We start from the raw sequence: 19,061 nt of genomic DNA on the forward strand, positions 1-19,061 counted from the left end.
CCCTTCATTCTTGATGCTAATATTTTTTAGATAATATTATATAATACTCCCTCCGTCCCAAAATTCTTGTCTTACATTTGTCTAGATACGGATGTATCTAACACTAGAACATAACTAGATACATCCGTATTTAGACAAATCTAAGACAAGAATTTTGGGACGGAGGGAATACATTGCATATACTAATGGGCCTATACTGAGTAATTAATTCTGGAGAATCAACCTACGAAATAAGAACCATGGAGGTGTCATTCCACTCAACCAGGATCTGTTGGTTATTGACGGGAAACGGTACCTCCTTGGTGATATGTTCACCTAACACATGAATTTTTTTAAAGAAAATTGCATGGAGCCCATCTGGCCCGGTGTCTTAAGATCACCTATACTGAAAACTGCCATACGAATATGGCGCCATCAGGAGTGCATTCATTTGATCTGTAACCTTCTTCTGAACTTTCTCCATAATAGTCGGGTTCACATGCCGCACCTCCGATCGATGTAAACAGATTATGGAAGTAGTTTTGAATATGTGGACTTAAATTTGTCATATCTGCCAAAACATTACCATCCTCATCTTTTACCTATTTTGTAAGATTTTTCTTTCTTCGTACTGATGCATACGCCTGGAAAAACACCGTATTGTGATCACCAAATTTCAGCCAGTTGAAACGCGGTCTCCGCATGTAATGGATTTCTTCAAGCTCTAATAATAATTGAATCAATTCTGATAGTTCTTTCCTTTTCTCCTCACTTTCATCACTGATAGGTCTGATCATGGTTTTCTCCTATTCCTTTTGTGCTTTTAGTAATTGTTTCTTTGGTTTCTTAAGCACCCTTTGATCCCAGTCATGAAGCATATTGTGCATGCGTTTAATTTATCACATGGACCAAACCCAAGTTTGGGTTTGACCCTATCTTTGCCACACCTCCAACACCTTCTCCGAAAAGGAGCTTTCTTTGAGCCATCGTGCCTCAAATCGCTTAACTCGCTCTCCACTATTTTCTTCTTGAGCATAGTACTCGGTATCCACCAAGAGCAGACTGTGGTCTGAATGGTTGTAGTTCATGTTCTGGAGTGCTGCTTTGGGGTGCATGATTCCCCATGCATCATTTATCAGTCCACGGTCAAGCATCTCTTTAATATGTCCACACTGCCAGGTGAAACGATCACCCAGGTACCCCAAGTCTCTTAATCTGCAATCATCTATTGTTGATTGGAATGCATGTATGTATTGTTGCGGACGTGGATTTCCTCCATCTTTATCACTCAAGAACCGGACTTCATTGAGATACCCTATAAGAGGCCAGGGGTAATTATAATTCTGATGGAGTTGTCTCATAAATTCCAATCTTGTACTTATGTTCCCATTTAAATTCATCATACATACCCGTTAGCATCTAAGAATTATTAGTTTCATCTTCCACTCTTACATCAATGAATGTGGGATCCAATCCCTATCTATGAATCTTTATTTCCTTCTTCCAGAAAAGCACTAGGCCACCCTTTCTCCCTCACTAACACACACCAGCTTCTGATCCATCCTCATTTTTTTCTCAAACACTCTGCCGGATAGCTCTTTAAGTGCATCTCCGACAAGAACACCACATCGGGGTTACATGCTCGCCGAACATCCAACAAAACTCGGACTATCGGGGCATTCCCGAGGCCGCGACAGTTCCATGCTAGTATCCTCATGGCAGTAAAACAACAGAAAAAATTCTCGGTCGATGGCACTGTCGGAGGACAGCAAACCCTAACTTAAATTTGTTAGGGGGCAACGAATTTGGAGAAGGAGCTCCCCCCGAGAAGGGTGAAGAACACAGTCTCAGTACCTCAAAACTTCCATGAACAAGCTGCTGATCCCATCTAAACAGTCAGGGGAGAAGAGTTGATGCTACATCGAGAGATCCTCATCAGCCGTCAAGCTCGTCGTGGAGAGAGAGGCTAACAACGACGCTCCAAAGCCGCCCTGGGACAGCAATGGCGTCGGCCACCACACCGCTGTCAAGAAGGCGGCCGGCACGGACCAGCCGAAACCCTAGTCGCCTTGTGGTTGGCCTTTCATGGGAAAAAAAAGGGGTTTAGGACCTTCCATCCGCTTCTTGCGAATTCCTAATCACCAGGGCTATCTATTTTCACAAGCTTTGATATTTTTTTTTATCCTTCACAAGCTTTGATATTGGTAGGTTTTGGTGTGTGCGATTCGCCGACAAGGTCTAGTTCTTTGGATAGCCTTCCGCGTGGCTGATTTTCTTTTCCAAAAAAAATGGTCCAAAAAATTGCTTCGAAAGGGCCGGAGGGCAAAATTTTCCGAGCCCAGCCCACCATTTCCATAGAGTAGGGATAATAGTGTATTTAGCCCAAAAGGCCTCAAATCCTGCAAGAACTTTATCCAATAAAAAGATCCTGCGAAAATCACCACTGCTCGTCTGTGCTGCCGGTAGGCGCCACGCCACCGTCGCCATGGCCGCCCCCGTCTCCGCTTCCCTCTTGCCTCTCGGGAGGAGCGCACGTGAGTCTCTTACTTTCAGTTAAATCTCTCCTGAACCTTATCCTGCGGCAACCGATATACCGATTTCTCTCTTTTTTACCCCCTTTTATCTGCCTGCTGGTTTCTGAATCTCCAGCTTCTTTCACTGGTCCGCACTACAAGAATAAGAGAAGGATTCCGATGGTGCGGGTCTGCTGTGCTGCCGACGACGACGGTTAGTCTAGTGATGACAGATTGAGAAATCTGAATGCATTTCTTTTTCCTTTATTTTAGTTTATGTATGTTTTGTTTCCAAAGTATTAGTTTATGTTTTGTTTCCCAAGTATTGGACTGTTCAACACAGTTATTTCATCTTTATGTGGGTGAGTTTCTTTAGTCTATTTTTTGTGCAAGAGAACTCTCAGAAGCTCATGAATCGTTGGTTTCAACTCGCATGCTGTAAAAACTCATTAGACGTACGCCACTATGCAATACTTTATGCGCTCTTGTAAACATGAATTTAGGACAAGGAGCAGGCACTAGCTTAAGTAAGACATTACGAGTTTAGGACATCATGCATTCAGCGTTGTTTTGATCGAACATGGAGTTGTGTTTTCCCTGTGCTGATTTACAGAAGTAACAAACTGACCCCCTTTTCCAAAAATATGTGCATGTTATGATTCTGAGAAGAGGAAGTCAACGATTTGGGAGTCAGCGTGGCACTATCGATGCTAAAATTCTACAAAAGTAAGTTCTTGTTTGCAGTTTGTTACCGCTTCATTTCTGGTTGTCTTTTGGACATTTGTGTTACTACCACTATGCAGTCATAGACCATGCTTTTAAGACCGGCTTTTATCTATACATGGCCTGCTCACTGGCTCATGCTTTATGTGAACAGGAGAGATATCACCCTTGCTGCCTTCAAGCTGCCGTTATGTGCCAACATGCAGCGAGTACTCTATGCAGGCGTACAAAAGATATGGTGTTGCGAAGGGTACAATCTTGACAGCATGGCGTCTGTGCCGTTGTAATCCTCTTGGTGCGTGTTCTTTTTTGCTACACATTTCCAGTTCTGCATCATATCATGTTTATGGAACATGAGTGCTTTGTTTTCTGATACAAGCGTAGGTGGACAGGGATATGATCCTCCCAGGTGGTTTGGGGAGGGAGAGTTACCTGAGGAATGATGGCTGGTAATTACTAGAAACACTGCACATGTGCGTGCTAGACTGTGCTCTGCACACAGTTAAATAAGCAATATAAGCAGTGCCTCAGTTGTATTACATCTTTCAGTTTTTCTCTTTTTCAGCTCGCTTGATTTTTATTGTTTATTACGATGGAACTAGATGATTGCACTAGAGACATTTATTTGTTGCTTATCAAGAATTTAACCTAGGTTGTTTAAATGATGATTCACTTGCACGAGCTTCCGCTATCATAGGCCACCATTTTCTAGCTCCGTTCTTCTGCAGACTAGTTTCAAAGGCCCGACTGGCTTTTGCTGTTTTCTTAACTGTGCACAACCTGTCAATATAACATAGTAGATGCATGGAGATCCAAAATTTCCTCCTTCGGAGTCGGATGAAGAATGAGCATTGACATATTCTTGAACATGAAGACAATCTAAAAAAAATCTGAACTACCACGCGAAAAATTGAATGTACAATGTAGTAAAATTATAATGGGGGAGTACAAGAAGGATCCTATTTCATGCACTGTAAGTATCTATGAATTAGAATTTAAATCTTTCTTAGCGGGGGGGGGGGGGGGGGGGGGGGGGGGATGTGCAGCTCACTTCTTACTGTCTTCCATTTCAGCATTTGCCTGGTCTGCGTATCTGATCTCCTGGCTACCATATCCTTGAATACGGTGTTTTGTTGTTTTTTCCTGTTGCAACTTAGTGTATCATATTTGGTAATGCCCCCTTGAAATATTTTGATGGTATACTATATTGATTTGGACACTTGTGACTTGTGCACCCATTCAGCCTAATGTCTGTTTCATTGGCCAAACTTGTTTCTCTTGGGGGGGGGGGGGGGGGGGGGGGGGGATGTGCAGCTCACTTCTTACTGTCTTCCATTTCAGCATTTGCCTGGTCTGCGTATCTGATCTCCTGGCTACCATATCCTTGAATACGGTGTTTTGTTGTTTTTTCCTGTTGCAACTTAGTGTATCATATTTGGTAATGCCCCCTTGAAATATTTTGATGGTATACTATATTGATTTGGACACTTGTGACTTGTGCACCCATTCAGCCTAATGTCTGTTTCATTGGCCAAACTTGTTTCTCTTAGTATTTTTCAGCATTGTTGGCACTAATATTTGATTTCCCATGTTGATCTTTTTTGATCTCCCTCTTTTTTATTTCAGATGTTGGAATGTCTCACAAGATATCATCTCATCGCAACTTCATAAAGGAGGTAACTCGGGAGTGTTAGAGTTATAATATAAGTCATGTACCCCTTTGTATTTATCCCGTTGTATAAGGGGTTTCCTGCATATGTTCCACACCTGTACATGTATGTATATCGGCCTATGGCCTCATGGGAATACAAGTTGCTTATTCCTAACATGGTATTAGAGCTAGGTCAATTTTTTGCACGCTGCAACTCGTGCGATTGATCCATCCCGATCGAAGCAGTCCTGCTCGATCTCCAACCGGCCTCGTGTGATTGATCTCCTGATCGAAGTCTTCCTCGATCTCCTTCTCCTCCCCGTTCCGCTGCAGATAGAAGCGCTCACCACGACCTCCCGTGATCGATGTGCTCCAGGCCCCGCTCCAGATCGAAATCGCCTCCAACCGCCGGGCCTCCAGTCGTCTCAGTCGCCGATTCCCATCGCCCAGCTGCAGCCAGCTTCAAGTGACGAGGCGCTCATCTTCCTGCTTGCCTCTACTTCTTTCCAGATCGGATCCCACCGCCTAGCTGCTCGATTCTGCCCTCCAGATCGGATCGGGCTTCCACGCAGTCGTTGACCAAAAAAAATGACTGCTGCATCGGGCTATGTTGCTGTCCCTCGCTGTCCGGTGATCTTCGATGGTACTAACTACACTGAGTTCACTGGCTTCATGCGCATTCACATGCGTGGCATCCGTCTCTGGGGTGTTCTTTCTGGCGAGGTCTGCTGTCCGCCACGTCCGGTTCCTCCGGTGGCTCCTATTCCGCCGACTCCACCGGTTCTTCATCCGGATGCTAATCAGGCCGCCAAGGATGCGGCTAAGCTTGCTGATGAGGCTGCTGATCGTGCTTATGATGAGAGGGTTTTGGCTTATGAGGAGGCTCTTCAGACGTATCATGGTGCTCTGTCTGTTTACACCCAGTGGCTTGATGATGATGCTCGTGCTGCAGCTGTTCTCACTGCTAGTGTTCTGCCTCAGTTTGCTTCCGAGTTTCTGGGTCTTCCTACTGTCTCTGAGATGTGGACCCGTCTTCGTCAGCGCTATCAGCCCTCTGGTGATGCCTTATACCTTTCTGTGGTCCGTCAGGAGCATGCTCTTCAGCAGGGTGACTCTACTGTTGATGACTTCTATGCACAGAGTTCTGCTATCTGGCGCCAGCTTGATTCTCTCCGCAGTGCTGGTTGTCGTACCTGCCCCTGTTGCCAGGCTGTCCAGGCCAATTTGGAGTTTCATCGCGTCTATGAGTTCCTGTCTCGGCTCCGTAAGGAGTTTGAGCCCCGGCGTGCTCAGTTGTTTGCTCGTGGCCGTATTTCTCTCATGGAGGCGCTTTCTGAGATTCGTGCTGAGGAGACTCGCTTACGTGGGGCTGGTTTGCTGGAGGTTCCCTCTGTGCTCGCTACTCGTGCTCCTACGCCACCTGCTGCACCGACCCCCTCTCGCTCGAGTGCTTCGCCGCTCTTGCCCACTCCTTCTGGAGGCTCAGGTCGTCCCCGTCCACATTGCAACTATTGCAACAATGATGGTCATCTTGAGTCTCAGTGCTACACGAAGAAGAAACACCTGCGCAAGGCGCGATCATCATCTTCAGGGACTTCGTCATCTACCTCGACAGCTTCAGCCATTGCTTTGACTGACCAGGATATTCTGAGACTTAAGCGTCTGCTCGCGGCTTCAGGTTCTTCCTCGACGGGTACTGCTGGTTCTGTGACTGATGCTTCCCGCACTGAGCAATCACCCTCTACACAGTCAGGTACATCCCCATGGGTTCTGGACTCTGGAGCTTCTTTTCATATGTCTTCTCATTCTTCCACTTTGTCCTCTCTTCGATCACTGGATTCTCCTGTTCATGTCTTCACTGCTGATGGTACTCCACTTTCTGTTGCTAGTAGAGGCAATCTTACCACTCCTTATTCTGTTCCTGATGTTGCTCATGTTCCTCGACTTACCATGAATCTGTTTTCTGCTGGTCAACTTACTGATTCTGGTTGTCGCGTCATCCTTGACGTTGACTCTTGTTCTGTCCAGGACCGTCGCACGCACACTCTGGTTGGGGCTGGCCCTCGCCACCGTGATTCTCAGGGTCTTTGGGAGTTGGACTGGCTTCATGTTCCTTCCGCTACCACCACCATCGCCAGTTCTTCCGCTTCTGTCGCCTCCGTTACTGGTTCCTTCCAGCAGTGGCATCATCGACTTGGTCATCTGTGTGGTTCTCGGTTGTCTTCTTTAGTTCGTCGAGGTCTTCTGGGGTCTGTCTCAGGAGATGTCTCTTTAGAGTGTCAGGGTTGTCGTCTTGGCAAGTAGATTCAGTTACCATATTCACACTAGAAGAACGCCCGTGCGTTGCAACGGGGCCACGTTAACTTAAAGAGTTCAATATTACGACATTGGCGACCTTTTTTACCATCAAATCCTCACACACACACACACTCTCTCCCTCTTCCTCACTCTCTCTCCCCCTCTCCCTCTCTCTAACACACACGCATATCCATCTTATTGGGTACGGGACCATAATCCATCTATTTCACACACACACGCTAGTGCATAACAATATGGATTATGTGTATTATATTTGCCACCAGAACTGAGGGAATTAATTTCATGTAAATCGGCCAGCCACAGCTCCAAGAATACGTGGAGGAGGTGGCCCGGGTCAGCGTCGGCGCCGTCCGGCGCGGGCCACGGGCCCGCTTCCAAGTGCACGTGCAATGCACGTCTTCACAAATATTACAACCAGATGTGAGAAATCACATACTAACACGATGTTGCAATCAATTTGTAATTAAAGAAGCCAAAAGTCTTTTTTCTTAAACAAGAATTCCTTATGCTGGAGTTTAAACAAACCCCACAATAGCCCTACTTATCACCTAATTAAGCACATGCATGACTTATGAAGCGGATAAGAAATCATGTTAACTTGGAACTAAAATTCCAACAAAAGAGTGAGGAATAAACCTTTTTATCATTGCTCTGAAGTCTGAACCTCCCCCTATTTGTTAGTGAAATGTGAGTATGCTTGGAAGATAATAATTTCTTATGCAACATATGCTTTTACATCCGAAAGAGCTACAAAATATGTTGACCTACCTATGTGCACTTCCTAAATCAAGCGGATAAAATTATTTCTATCGGCAATATAAAATATTAAACATTAGAAAGAAAGGGACAATGTCCACTAACCATGCAAATATTCTGACCATGGGATATTTAGGCTGGCGTATATGGGAAATCAAAGCTAAAAATGACTCGATGAGTTAGGGATACATCAATAAATATTGTAAAAAGTGATAAAAACAAATCTGCAGCAACTCGCGACCCCACGAACTCGTATTCGCAATGAGCAAGTTAGTGAGGCCACCACGGTAGGCTAGCACCAAGGGACAAGGGCAACAACCGCCTTCCCATCCAACCTACTGATTCTGCTGGCGCTACTTTCATTCTAAGCCCATGAGTACCGTTAGTGTGTTGCCACGTACGGAGAAACTATGAACTGAAATTTTCATCCAAATCATGAAAAATGTTAATGTTCCTCTCCTCTCCCATCCCTCATGTGAACATACCCAATTCGTGGTTGGCTCGCTACATTCAGCGTAGCTCTGATGTGCACTGCCCTCGCTCTTGATTAGTTGCCGCAGTGCCACGCATCTACGCCAACAAGCTGGGGAAACAAATGCAAATGTTACACCGAGTCAAAATCAACCATCCCACAATCGTAACAATAGAAAAGATAATAACCAAAATTTAACAGAAGAACTATTGCTTGGCTCCCAGATCCATCTCGATAGCCCTTGATCTGGCTGCTGAGCTTCTCCTAGCCGCCTCAACATCACGTCATTACCAAACATGTAGTGGATGCCTAGTGGGACAAGGATTAAGAAATAACATGAGGTGAAAAATGCGATGGCTGTCAATTCCATAAGACGATCCAAGTAATTTGACAAAACAGATCGGGAGCATCTTGTATAATCTCAAAAAAGCAACTAAAAATATGAGAAATGAAGTGATGAAAATCAGCCCCTGCTCTCATTTATGCTCGCTTTTGTAATGGGAGGCAAGGAATGGGGATACCGGGAGAAGAAAGGATCACATGGACGGCAAGCCTCCACCACCGGCAAGTGGGGTTGCTTCACATCCAATCTCCACGGCCGCCGCCTCCATGGGGACGAACTCCCATGTTCACAACCGGGCTCCCAATCGGCCGCTGCCTCGCCGACCTTGACGACGAAGTAGTCCCTCCCTTCGATCCCATTCGCAACGGAGGCAACACCCATCCCAGCGGACGGGTCCGCGGTGAGATCCCTACTGGATTGTGGTCGCGCCTCCCCAAACCTCACCGCGGGACACATGAGAGGGCGCCGTTGCCATGGTCAGGCTTGGATGGGGAAAGGAGGCGACATAGCAGCAACGGCGCCTTCGCCGGGATTGGTGGCGACGGCGGCGGCGAGCGAGCGGGAGGACGGCGGCGGCGAGAGAGTAGGAGGGTGGTGGCGGCAGTCCATCGGCCGCCGTGACGTGAGAGGAGGATGGGGATGGGGCCGCGATCTGGACGTATGGAGCGGTCGAGAGGAGGGGAAGCAGGCGGCTGGGTTTTTCCATCATGCGGGGTTTGGGGGAGGTCAAACGAGAGGGTTTGTTCGTGTGGGAGGCAGAGCAACGAGGGCGGATGTAGGGAGACGGGACGCGGTCGGTTGGCAGGAAAAGGAAAGCTACGCAAAATCACATCAATATAAGAAAATATCCCATCAATACTTGATTGATTGTGATTTATTTTTTATATGGTAACTAATCTGATCATCAATACTTGATTGATTGTGATTTATTTTTTATATGGTAACTAATCTGATGGGTTTATGTGGGTGGTGAAGCGAAAAGGAAAGCTACGCATTTTTTTAGTCAGTAGAGATGATTGATGATAAGAAAGGGAAAATCACATCAATATAAGGAAATATCCCATCAATACTTGATTGATTGCGATTTATTTTTTATACGGTAACTAATCCGATCATCAATACTTGATTGATTGCGATTTATTTTTTATATGGTAACTAATCTGATGGGTTTATGTGGGTGGTGAAGCGAAAAGGAAAGCTACGCATTTTTTAGGCAGTAGAGACGATTGATGATAAAAAAGGGGAAATCACATCAATATAAGGAAATATCCCATCAATACTTGATTGATTGCGATTTATTTTTTATATGGTAACTAATCTGATCATCAATACTTGATTGATTGCGATTTTTTTATGGTAACTAATCTGATGGGTTTATGTGGGTGGTGAAGCGAAAAGACAGGTGGGAGGGAGACGAAATAAAACCAGCGAAATAAAACCAACGAAAGTGGTGAGGCGAAATAAAAACCAGCGAAAAATAACCGGTGGACTATTCGTAGATTTTTTTGGTTCGTCTGTCTTGGTGCGACGGGATGTTAGGGCCTGGAGTGCGTGGGGGCGGGCGGGGGACTCGGCTTGAGGGTTTTTTTTGGTTCTATGCGGCTTAGCGTGAGACGGGAGGTTGGGCGTGTGCGGGACTCGATCGCGGGGTTTTCCTTGGTTTTTCGCGGCTGAGAGGGAGGTGGGAGGAAGTACCAAAGAAGTACCAAAAAAGACCGGGTGAGGTGGGACGAAAATAAAACCCGGAACGCGACCTACCAACTGAGACATTAGGAGTAGAGATAGTGAGTCAGTGTCCAAGCGTCCTTTCGATTTAGTCCATTCTGATGTATGGGGTCCGGCCCCTTTCGCTTCGAAAGGTGGTCATAAATACTATATTATTTTCATAGATGATTTCTCTCGTTACATATGGCTTTATTTCATGACTTCTTGTTCTGAGGTGTTGTCTATTTATAAGAATTTTGCTGCCATGGTTCATACTTAGTTCTCTTCACCCATTCGTGTTTTTCGTGCTGACTCCGCTGGCGAGTATATCTCTAAGATGTTGCGTGGTGTTCTTGCTGAGCAAGGGACTCTCTCTCAATTCTCTTGTCCTGGTGCTCATGCTCAGAATGGTGTGGCTGAGCGAAAGCATCGACATCTTCTTGAGACGGCTCGTGCATTGATGATTGCTGCCTCTCTCCCGCCTCATTTTTGGGCTGAGGCCGTCTCCACATCCACCTATCTTATCAATATACAGCCTTCCGCTGCTCTACAGGGTGGTGTTCCTTTCGAGCGACTTTTTGATCGTTCTCCTGATTATTCGATGCTTCGCTCGTTTGGTTGTGTTTGCTATGTTCTTCTTGCCCCTCGCGAACGCACCAAACTGACTGCTCAGTCTGTTGAGTGTGTCTTCTTAGGCTACAGTGATGAGCATAAGGGCTATCGTTGTTGGAATCCTATCGGTCATCGGATGCGTATCTCTCGAGACGTGACTTTTGATGAGTCTCGTCCCTTCTACCCACACCCATCTTCCTCGACTTTTTCAGTGCATGATATCTCTTTCCTCACTTTTCCTGACTCACCTATCACCCCCGTCGAGCCTGTACCTCTCCGTTCCACTTCCTCTCCTTCTCCACCTCTAGTTGATTTGCAGCCACCATCTTCCCCGGTCTCCTCGCCTAGCATGTCACCGGGTTCTCCACCTTCATCTCCGGTGACTTCCTCCCCGGTCTCCTCTCCCAGCATGTCACCGGATTCTACACCTTCATCTCCGGTGACTTCTTCGTCGCCACCCCCCGATTCTACCTTGACGATTCCTCCTTCTATTATTCCATCTTTTCCTCAGCATTACACTCGTCGTCCACGACCAGTCGATGCCTCTGTGGATGAGTCGTCATCTTCCTCTCAGCCTACTTATGGCTTGTGTTCTCGTCCTCGTCCGCTTGTTGATCGCTTTGGATTTCCCACCGCTGGTGCTGCTGTTCTTGAGCCGACTTCTTACCGTCAGGCTGTTGTTCATCCTGAATGGCAGTTTGCGATGGCAGAGGAGATTGCTGCTCTTGAACGCACTGGTACTTGGGATCTTGTTTCTCTTCCTCCCGGAGTCCGTCCGATCACTTGTAAGTGGGTCTACAAGGTTAAGACTCGCTCCGATGGTTCTCTTGAGCGTCACAAAGCTCGTCTTGTGGCTCGTGGTTTTCAGCAGGAGCACGGTCGTGATTATGACGAGACTTTTGCTCCTGTGGCCCATATGACCACTGCTCGTACACTTCTTGCCGTTGCCTCTGCACGCCACTGGTCTATATCTCAGCTTGATGTTAAGAATGCCTTTCTTAATGGTGAGCTGCGTGAGGAGGTGTACATGCAGCCACCACCTGGGTATTCTGTTCCTGATGGCATGGTATGTCGTCTTCGTCGCTCTCTCTATGGCCTTAAGCAAGCCCCCCGCGCCTGGTTTGAGCGCTTTGCCTCTGTGATCACTGCTGCTGGTTTTTCAGCAAGTGCTCATGATCCAGCATTGTTTATTCACCTTTCTCCTCATGGTCGGACTCTTCTTCTTCTCTATGTTGATGACATGATCATCACGGGGGATGACCCCGAGTATATTGCCTTTGTAAAGGCCCGTCTTAGTGAGCAGTTTCTTATGTCTGGTCTTGGATCTCTTCGCTACTTTCTTGGGATTGAAGTCTCTTCTACCTCTGATGGCTTTTTTATATCCCAGGAAAAGTATATCCAGGATCTTCTTGCTCGTGCTGCTTTTACTGACGAGCGCGTTGTTGAGACTCCTATGGAGCTCAGTGTTCACCTTCGTGCTACTGATGGTGATCCTCTCCCTGACCCGACGCGTTATCGTCATCTTGTTGGCAGTCTTGTCTATCTAGCTGTCACTCGTCCGGACATCTCTTATCCAGTTCATATTCTGAGTCAGTTTGTCTCTGCTCCCACCTCGGTTCACTATAGTCATCTTCTTCGTGTTCTCCGATATCTTCGAGGCACGATCTCTCACCGTCTATTCTTTCCTCGCTCCAGTTCTTTACAGCTTCAGGCCTATTCGGATGCTACGTGGGCTAGTGATCCTTCAGATCGCCGTTCACTTTCTGCTTACTGTGTTTTTCTTGGTGGTTCTCTCATTGCCTGGAAGACGAAGAAACAGCTTGCAGTTTCCCGTTCGAGTGCCGAGGCTGAGTTGCGAGCAATGGCTCTTTTGACGGCAGAGGTGACTTGGTTACGGTGGTTACTTCAGGATTTTGGTGTTTCTGTCACTACACCGACTCTGCTCTTATCCGACAGTACAGGTGCTATCAGCATTGCGCGCGATCCTGTGAAGCATGAGCTCACCAAGCATATTGGTGTTAATGCTTTCTATGTGCGCGTTGGTGTGCAGGATCAGGTTATTGCTCTACAGTATGTGCCTTCCGAGTTACAGTTGGCGGATTTCCTGACGAAGGCCCAGACTAGAGTACAACATGGCTTTTATCTCTCCAAACTCAGTGTTGTTCATCCACCATGAGTTTGAGGGGGGTGTTAGAGTTATAATATAAGTCATGTACCCCTTTGTATTTATCCCGTTGTATAAGGGGTTTCCTGCATATGTTCCACACCTGTACATGTATATATATTGGCCTATGGCCTCATGGGAATACAAGTTGCTTATTCCTAACAGGGAGTACTACTGTTTGTGCTAGTTTCAAGGGAAAATGTATTTTGTTGACTATGCTGTCAGTTATGCCATGACACAAGGATGATTCGTTCCTGAGATTTCTATGCAGAAGATGGTTGTGGTAAACGGTAAGTGGATTGTACAGTTTCCATGGACCACTAAATCACTTCTGTAGGAAAGCTATTCTGCTGGTTTAAAGTTGTGGATTTGTATGCCCACAAATCATTTTGGTTTGGCTCATGGATTGTGCAGTTTAGTTTATAATTTCTCCACAAAAAACGAAGGATTTTCCAGACTTTATTCCTTATGTGTACATCGTTACCATGGTAAACATAGACCCTTGTTGCAGATTGCACCGTAGATCCTCATAAATCATAACTGGTGCAAGCTGCTAAAAAATGTTTGGGACCATACTTGACAAAAGCAGATCAAATGTGCCCAAGCATCCATTGGTACTTAAAATTTATGTCACTTGAGTGCTGCTAGCATCGTCAGATACCCATGTGGAGATGGCGTAGAGCACGCGTCCTTTCCATCCCTGCAGAAGCCATTGGTGATCCTCGTTGATCACGAAATGCTTGTGGTACTGCTTCTTCACTATGTCCTTCAAAAACTGAACAATGTCTGGGTCCAGTGCCAACTGTCTGAGCCCTGCTCGCTGGTTCCGCGCCTGCCACTCCCTGTAGTTTTGAGGGCGCTCCACCCGGTCTGTCCCCTCACAGGCGATGATGTTCATGGCACATCGTGCGATGATGTCCCGCTCCACCAGCAGCCTCTCATCATTGTCTCGTGGCACCGTGGCTTCCATCATGTCAAAGTGTGCTGCGAAGTTGTGGAGCACTTGGCGGAACCGTGTCACGAAAAATGTCGTGTTGTATGATGCGTTCACGATGGCATGGACGAATACGGCTGGCTTCATCTTTCTGATAGTGTTTAGCACCATGTCCCTGGGGTTTAGCCTGTCGATGACAACACTTTCGTCCATCAGGGACCTAAAATGGATTAGGCTGTTCACGACAAGAACCTCGTCAGGATTGATGTCGAGATCCTCTACCCGGACATCCTCTGCCTTGGCTGGGATGACGCGGAACTTGAATGGCACGCCAAACTGCTTTGCGCAGCGGTAGAGCCGTTGTCCTGTATCGTAAGTTTGCTCGGCAGGACGGAATCCTGGCCAGAGGCTGGTAATGCTGGTGATCCTCACCTTCGGAGGGCCGCCCTCCCTTTCTGCTAGCCACCGGAGCAAGTCTGGCCACTGGAACCCGTCATTGACACCATAGTGCACAATGTGCAGCTTGTGTCTCCCCATGACGGCATTGTAGATGGTCTTGTTGGAGAAGAGGAAACACACCTTCATGAAGCAGCAGGCGGACATGAAGAGCTTGTAGGCCTTGAGGACCTCGACGACGGGGGTGCACTTCACCATTAGCGATCGGTAAAGCTGGCTCCCTCTACCAGCCAGCCGTGCCTCTAGACCCTCAGCAAAGTAATGCGCCAGTCGCTGTGTGGCGTCTCCTGTTGGGGAAGAGTGCCGCTTGACCCGCCACAGCAGCTCGCACGCGCTGCGCTGATCGTTAGTGGCCACTGCCTCCGCGCAACGGATCAGCAGTGTCTCCAGGTCGTCCACCACCGCCAGCCTAGCGCCGCGCCTCCCACGCGGCGCCTTGGTGGAGATGGGCTGCTGCTCCGCCTCGTCACATCGCTCACGTGCCTCAGTGGTGCACATGTCGTAGCTGTTGAGCATGAACTGGTCCAACATATCGCTCTCCTCCTTGGATTCAGGGTGCACCTGCACAGCCATTTGCTTGCTGCTCCTTCCAGCTTCTGCCCCGTTGCCGCCGCCGCCGTGAGGCATGTTACTACCCTCCACGGCCCCGCTGTATCTGGGCAAGAATCTGTTGGCTTCCTCCATTCCTCTGAAGAATGCCATGCTCGAGATCATGTCCATGCTGTTGTTGGGATCTGCCACGCCATTGTCATTCAAAAAGAAGGCTGGGTTCTGGATATGTCTGATTGGCAAGGCTGAGGTGAGCATGTCGGATGAGGTGGTGGTGTCGGAGGTGGTGAGGATCTGTGCGAAGGGATGCTGGGCCTGCAGCAGCGCGGCGGGGTCAGGGTACTGGTATATGAACTTGTCAACGATGTCCTCCTCCATGAGCATGCGCGAGATGTAGTCGAGGGCCAGGTCATCATGCGGCTGTTGCAACGCCGGAGCAGGCTGCAGGTTGGGATTGGGAAAGACATAGGGCGTGGGTGCCATGAATGATGGTGCTCCTATGCTCTCAGTCTGTCCTGGTTGTATGAGATAACATGGAGATTTTGGCTGGGTGTTCGATGATTCCAACCATCCAACGGAAGACCAGGCCACATAACAAAACTGTACTAGGCGTACTACATGTTTTGTGTACTATCATAAATGGACTGTCTGCAGTTGACTGATTCTACAACGATGAAGACAAGATGACAAACTTGTGACCTTCCTTTCCGATGCAGACGACTAAAAAACAATAGTAGGATGTACATTCCAATGCACATTAAAGAAAAAGAAAAAAGACGCATGGATACAAACAGCTAACATGCATCGACCCAACCTGTGCACCTTCAGTACTAGTTGAGCAAGCATCCTCCAGTTTCTGCAATACCAGGAACCTTGACAAGGCATCACTGAAACTAATCAGGACATGGAAACTAGCTGCAATTTCGATACTTTCCTGACATCTTATTAGACATTAGAGTGATGACTGATTGTATGTATCATGTCAGAATCATCATTCCTAACTTTTTTTCTTTTCTTGATGAAATTGTAGCAGTGCTATGCGAGTTTCATTCATTAAGAGAAGCTGGCAGAGCCAGGAAGAGTACAATTAACCTAAGTACGTTCAGCTACTATTACAGCACTAAAGACTTGAACAGATTAGGCAGAAGGGGTTCCGTCTGTGCGCTGAGTCCCTGCATGGTTCTGGAGCTCTTCAAAGATATCGAGAGACAACTGGTCAGCATCGCAGGCATTGTTGTCAAAGATGTGCGTATCGCGCTCCTTCCAAATTATCCACCAGGTTAGCATTACAACCTACAAGCGCACTGTTTCTCACATATCATGTCATCTCTGATTGAGAAAATTGAAGAGAAATATCCAGTCTCCTTATCAGACCAAGCTATGCAGAGATTCCACATAATCTTGTCTCTCACAATGCAGATTAAAATGGATATATGTGCACTCACTGCATCTCTGAAATCTTATAATGGTCTCTGTTACCAAGTTACACATACAAAAAAGGAGCAAACACACATCTGATAGTGCAACAGGCAAATCTATATTCACTCGTACTTCAATCCATCCATCTACTCCAGTTGAGAGCCACTAGCATCATCAGCTACCCATGTCGAGAGGGCGTAGAGCACCCGGCCTTTCCATCCGAGCAGAAGCCACCGTTGATCCTCATCAATCATGAAATGCTTGTGGTACTGCTTCTTCACTTGGTCCTTGAGCATCTTAACAATGTCAGGGTCTAATGACAGCTGCCTTAGTCCGGCTCGCTGGTTCCGCGCATGCCACTCCTTGTAGTTCTGAGGGCGCTCCACCCGGTCAGGGCCCTCACAGGCAATGATATTCATCACAGAGCGTGCAAAAATGTGCCGCTCCACCAGTAACCTCTTGTCTTTGTTCTGCATCATGGTACTCTCCATCATGTCAAACTGCGCTGTGAAGTTGTTGAGCGCTTGGCGGAAACGAGTCATGAAGAACGCCGAGCTATATGCTCCATTGACAGCAGCGTGGATGAGCATGGATGGTTTCATCTTCCTGATAGTGTTGAGCACCAGGTCCCTTGGGTTTTCCATGTCAAAGGTGAGGCTCTCATCCATCAATGTCCTGAAATGAAACATATTGTTCACGACGAGCACCTCGTCTGGATCGATGTCGAGGTCCTCAGCGTGGACAGTCTCTAACTTGGCTATGATAGCATGGAACTTGAATGGCACGCCAAACTGCCTTGCGCAGTAGCTGAGCCTGCGTTTTGTCTCCTTGGCTTGCTTAACCGGACAGGGCCCAGGCTGCGGGCTAATAATGCCGGTGATCCTCACCTCCGGTGGCCCACCCTCCCTGTCTGCTAGCCACCGGAGCAAATCCGGCCACTGGAACCCATCGTTGACACCATAGTGCACAATGTGCAGCTTCTTTCTCCCCGCCACGGCATTGTAGATGTTTTTGTTGGAGAAGTTAAGCGACACCTTCAGGAAGCAGCAGGCGGCTATGCACAGGTGGTAGCTTTTGAAGAGCTCCACGGTGGAGGTGTGATTCGCCGCGGTGATCGAGTGGTATATTTGCCTCCCTGTGCCCGCCAGTCGTGCCTCCAGCCCCTCGGCGAAGTAATATGCCAGTCGCTGCCTTGCGTCTCCTGTTGGTAGCGAGTGCTGCTTGATCTTCTTCAGTAGATCGCCGGCGTTGCTCCGGTCGTTGGTAGCCACCGCCTCCGCACAGCGGATCAGCAGCGTTTCCAGATCAGCCACCACCATCTGCCTCGCGCTGTGCCTCACACACGGCGCCTTCCTGCAAATGCTCTGATGCGCCGCCTGGCCCCCCCTCTCCTTCATCGTCTCATTGGAGTACATGTCATAGCCGTTGAGGATGAGCAGGTCCAGCTCAAGTGCGGTCTCTTCCTCCTCCGAATCATTATGCGCCAGCACCCGCACCGCTATTTGCTTGCTGCTCCTGCCCATGCACGCCTCCGTCTCGCTATCCATGCCAGACCTCTTCTTACGCCCCCTAGCATCCACCATCACATTGACTGTGGGCAAGAAGCTGTTGGCCTCCTCCATGCCTTTGAAGAAAGCCATGCTCGACAGGTCGCCCATGGTGACGCCGCTCCTGGGCGCCTCCGCTGTGACTGTGCCGTTCAAGAACAAGGGTGGACTATGTATCTCGCTGGACAAGAACGCGGAAGCCATGATGCCCGTGTTGTTGCCTTGACTTGGAAGTAAAGCGGAGGACCCATGGGCACCAGCTGTGGCGATGCCGGAGGCTGAGAGGATCTCAGCGAAGGGCTGCTCGGCCTGCAGGAGCGTCGGATGCTCAGGGTGTTGGTAGAAGAACTTGTCGGTGATGTCCTCCTCCATGAGCATGCGCGAGATGTATGCCAAGGCCAGGTCATCCTGCGGCTGCTGTGACTGTGAGCCACCGTTGGTTATCGAGGGTTGGTCGAGGAAGAAGGAAGGGGGCGGTGGCGGTGGCGCAGGCTTGACGAGCCCCAACGGCTCTTCCTGGGCGGGAGCCATTGCAGGCATGGTTGCTTGTTGATGGTGGTGCAGTGGAAATGTCGTGCTGTCCTCTATCCATTACACTCCATGTGAAGAAGCCAACCAGCTCACTGCTCAGTTGGAACCATCGAATCTTTCCGTTGCATAAAATCGGTCACCATCGAGCAGCTAGCGCCTGCACATATGGACAAACAAACAAGGGTCCGTTTGAGAGAGATTGTATTATTCGTCTTGGTGTCTCAGCCATCCTTCTGCCCATGTTTAATAAACAAAAAGAAGCAGTTGTCTTGTAGTAGTACGAATCAATTTATGTGTCAAAATGTGTGCTGTTTTGAGTTCATATGAGGCTTTTCAAAACATGGACACGATATCCTCAAACAATGGATATTCTGGAGTTAAATTCGTAT

At 47.9% G+C, this 19,061-nt stretch overlaps 2 protein-coding genes and 2 pseudogenes across 9 annotated transcripts; 2 read left to right on the top strand and 2 right to left on the bottom strand.

Annotated features, from left to right (window-relative positions):
* Positions 1-2,355: 2,355 nt before the first annotated feature.
* LOC125553750 (membrane protein insertion efficiency factor) lies at positions 2,356-13,328 on the top strand. Of its 8 annotated transcripts, none has more exons than XR_015600579.1 (7): positions 2,356-2,513; positions 2,629-2,706; positions 3,162-3,218; positions 3,370-3,510; positions 3,600-3,688; positions 4,842-4,891; positions 13,123-13,328. XR_015600579.1 is itself a non-coding variant. In XM_087518041.1 (6 exons), exons 1-5 carry the CDS (start codon positions 2,465-2,467, stop codon positions 3,656-3,658), a joined length of 384 nt encoding a protein of 127 aa, XP_087374167.1. In that variant the 5' UTR covers positions 2,356-2,464; the 3' UTR covers positions 3,659-3,688; positions 4,842-5,043. The 8 variants fall into 8 exon arrangements, 3 of the variants coding, with proteins under 3 accessions (XP_087374167.1, XP_087374166.1, XP_087374168.1); XR_015600580.1 differs by having other exon boundaries at positions 3,600-3,664; XR_015600583.1 differs by lacking the exon at positions 13,123-13,328 and having other exon boundaries at positions 3,595-3,688; positions 4,842-5,043.
* On the top strand, positions 5,188-6,712 carry LOC147975213 (uncharacterized; annotated as a pseudogene).
* A 192-nt stretch (positions 13,329-13,520) lies between the features above and the next one.
* LOC125551286 (scarecrow-like protein 33 pseudogene) lies at positions 13,521-15,988 on the bottom strand (annotated as a pseudogene).
* A 615-nt stretch (positions 15,989-16,603) lies between these two features.
* On the bottom strand, positions 16,604-19,061 carry LOC125551285 (scarecrow-like protein 33). The gene has a single exon (XM_048714461.2). It carries the CDS (start codon positions 18,679-18,681, stop codon positions 16,741-16,743), a length of 1,941 nt encoding a protein of 646 aa, XP_048570418.1. The 5' UTR covers positions 18,682-19,061; the 3' UTR covers positions 16,604-16,740.

This window comes from Triticum urartu, chromosome 4A (assembly GCF_056163025.1).
Source record: "Triticum urartu cultivar PI428250 chromosome 4A, HENAU_Tu73, whole genome shotgun sequence".
Classification (NCBI taxonomy): Eukaryota; Viridiplantae; Streptophyta; class Magnoliopsida; order Poales; family Poaceae; genus Triticum; species Triticum urartu.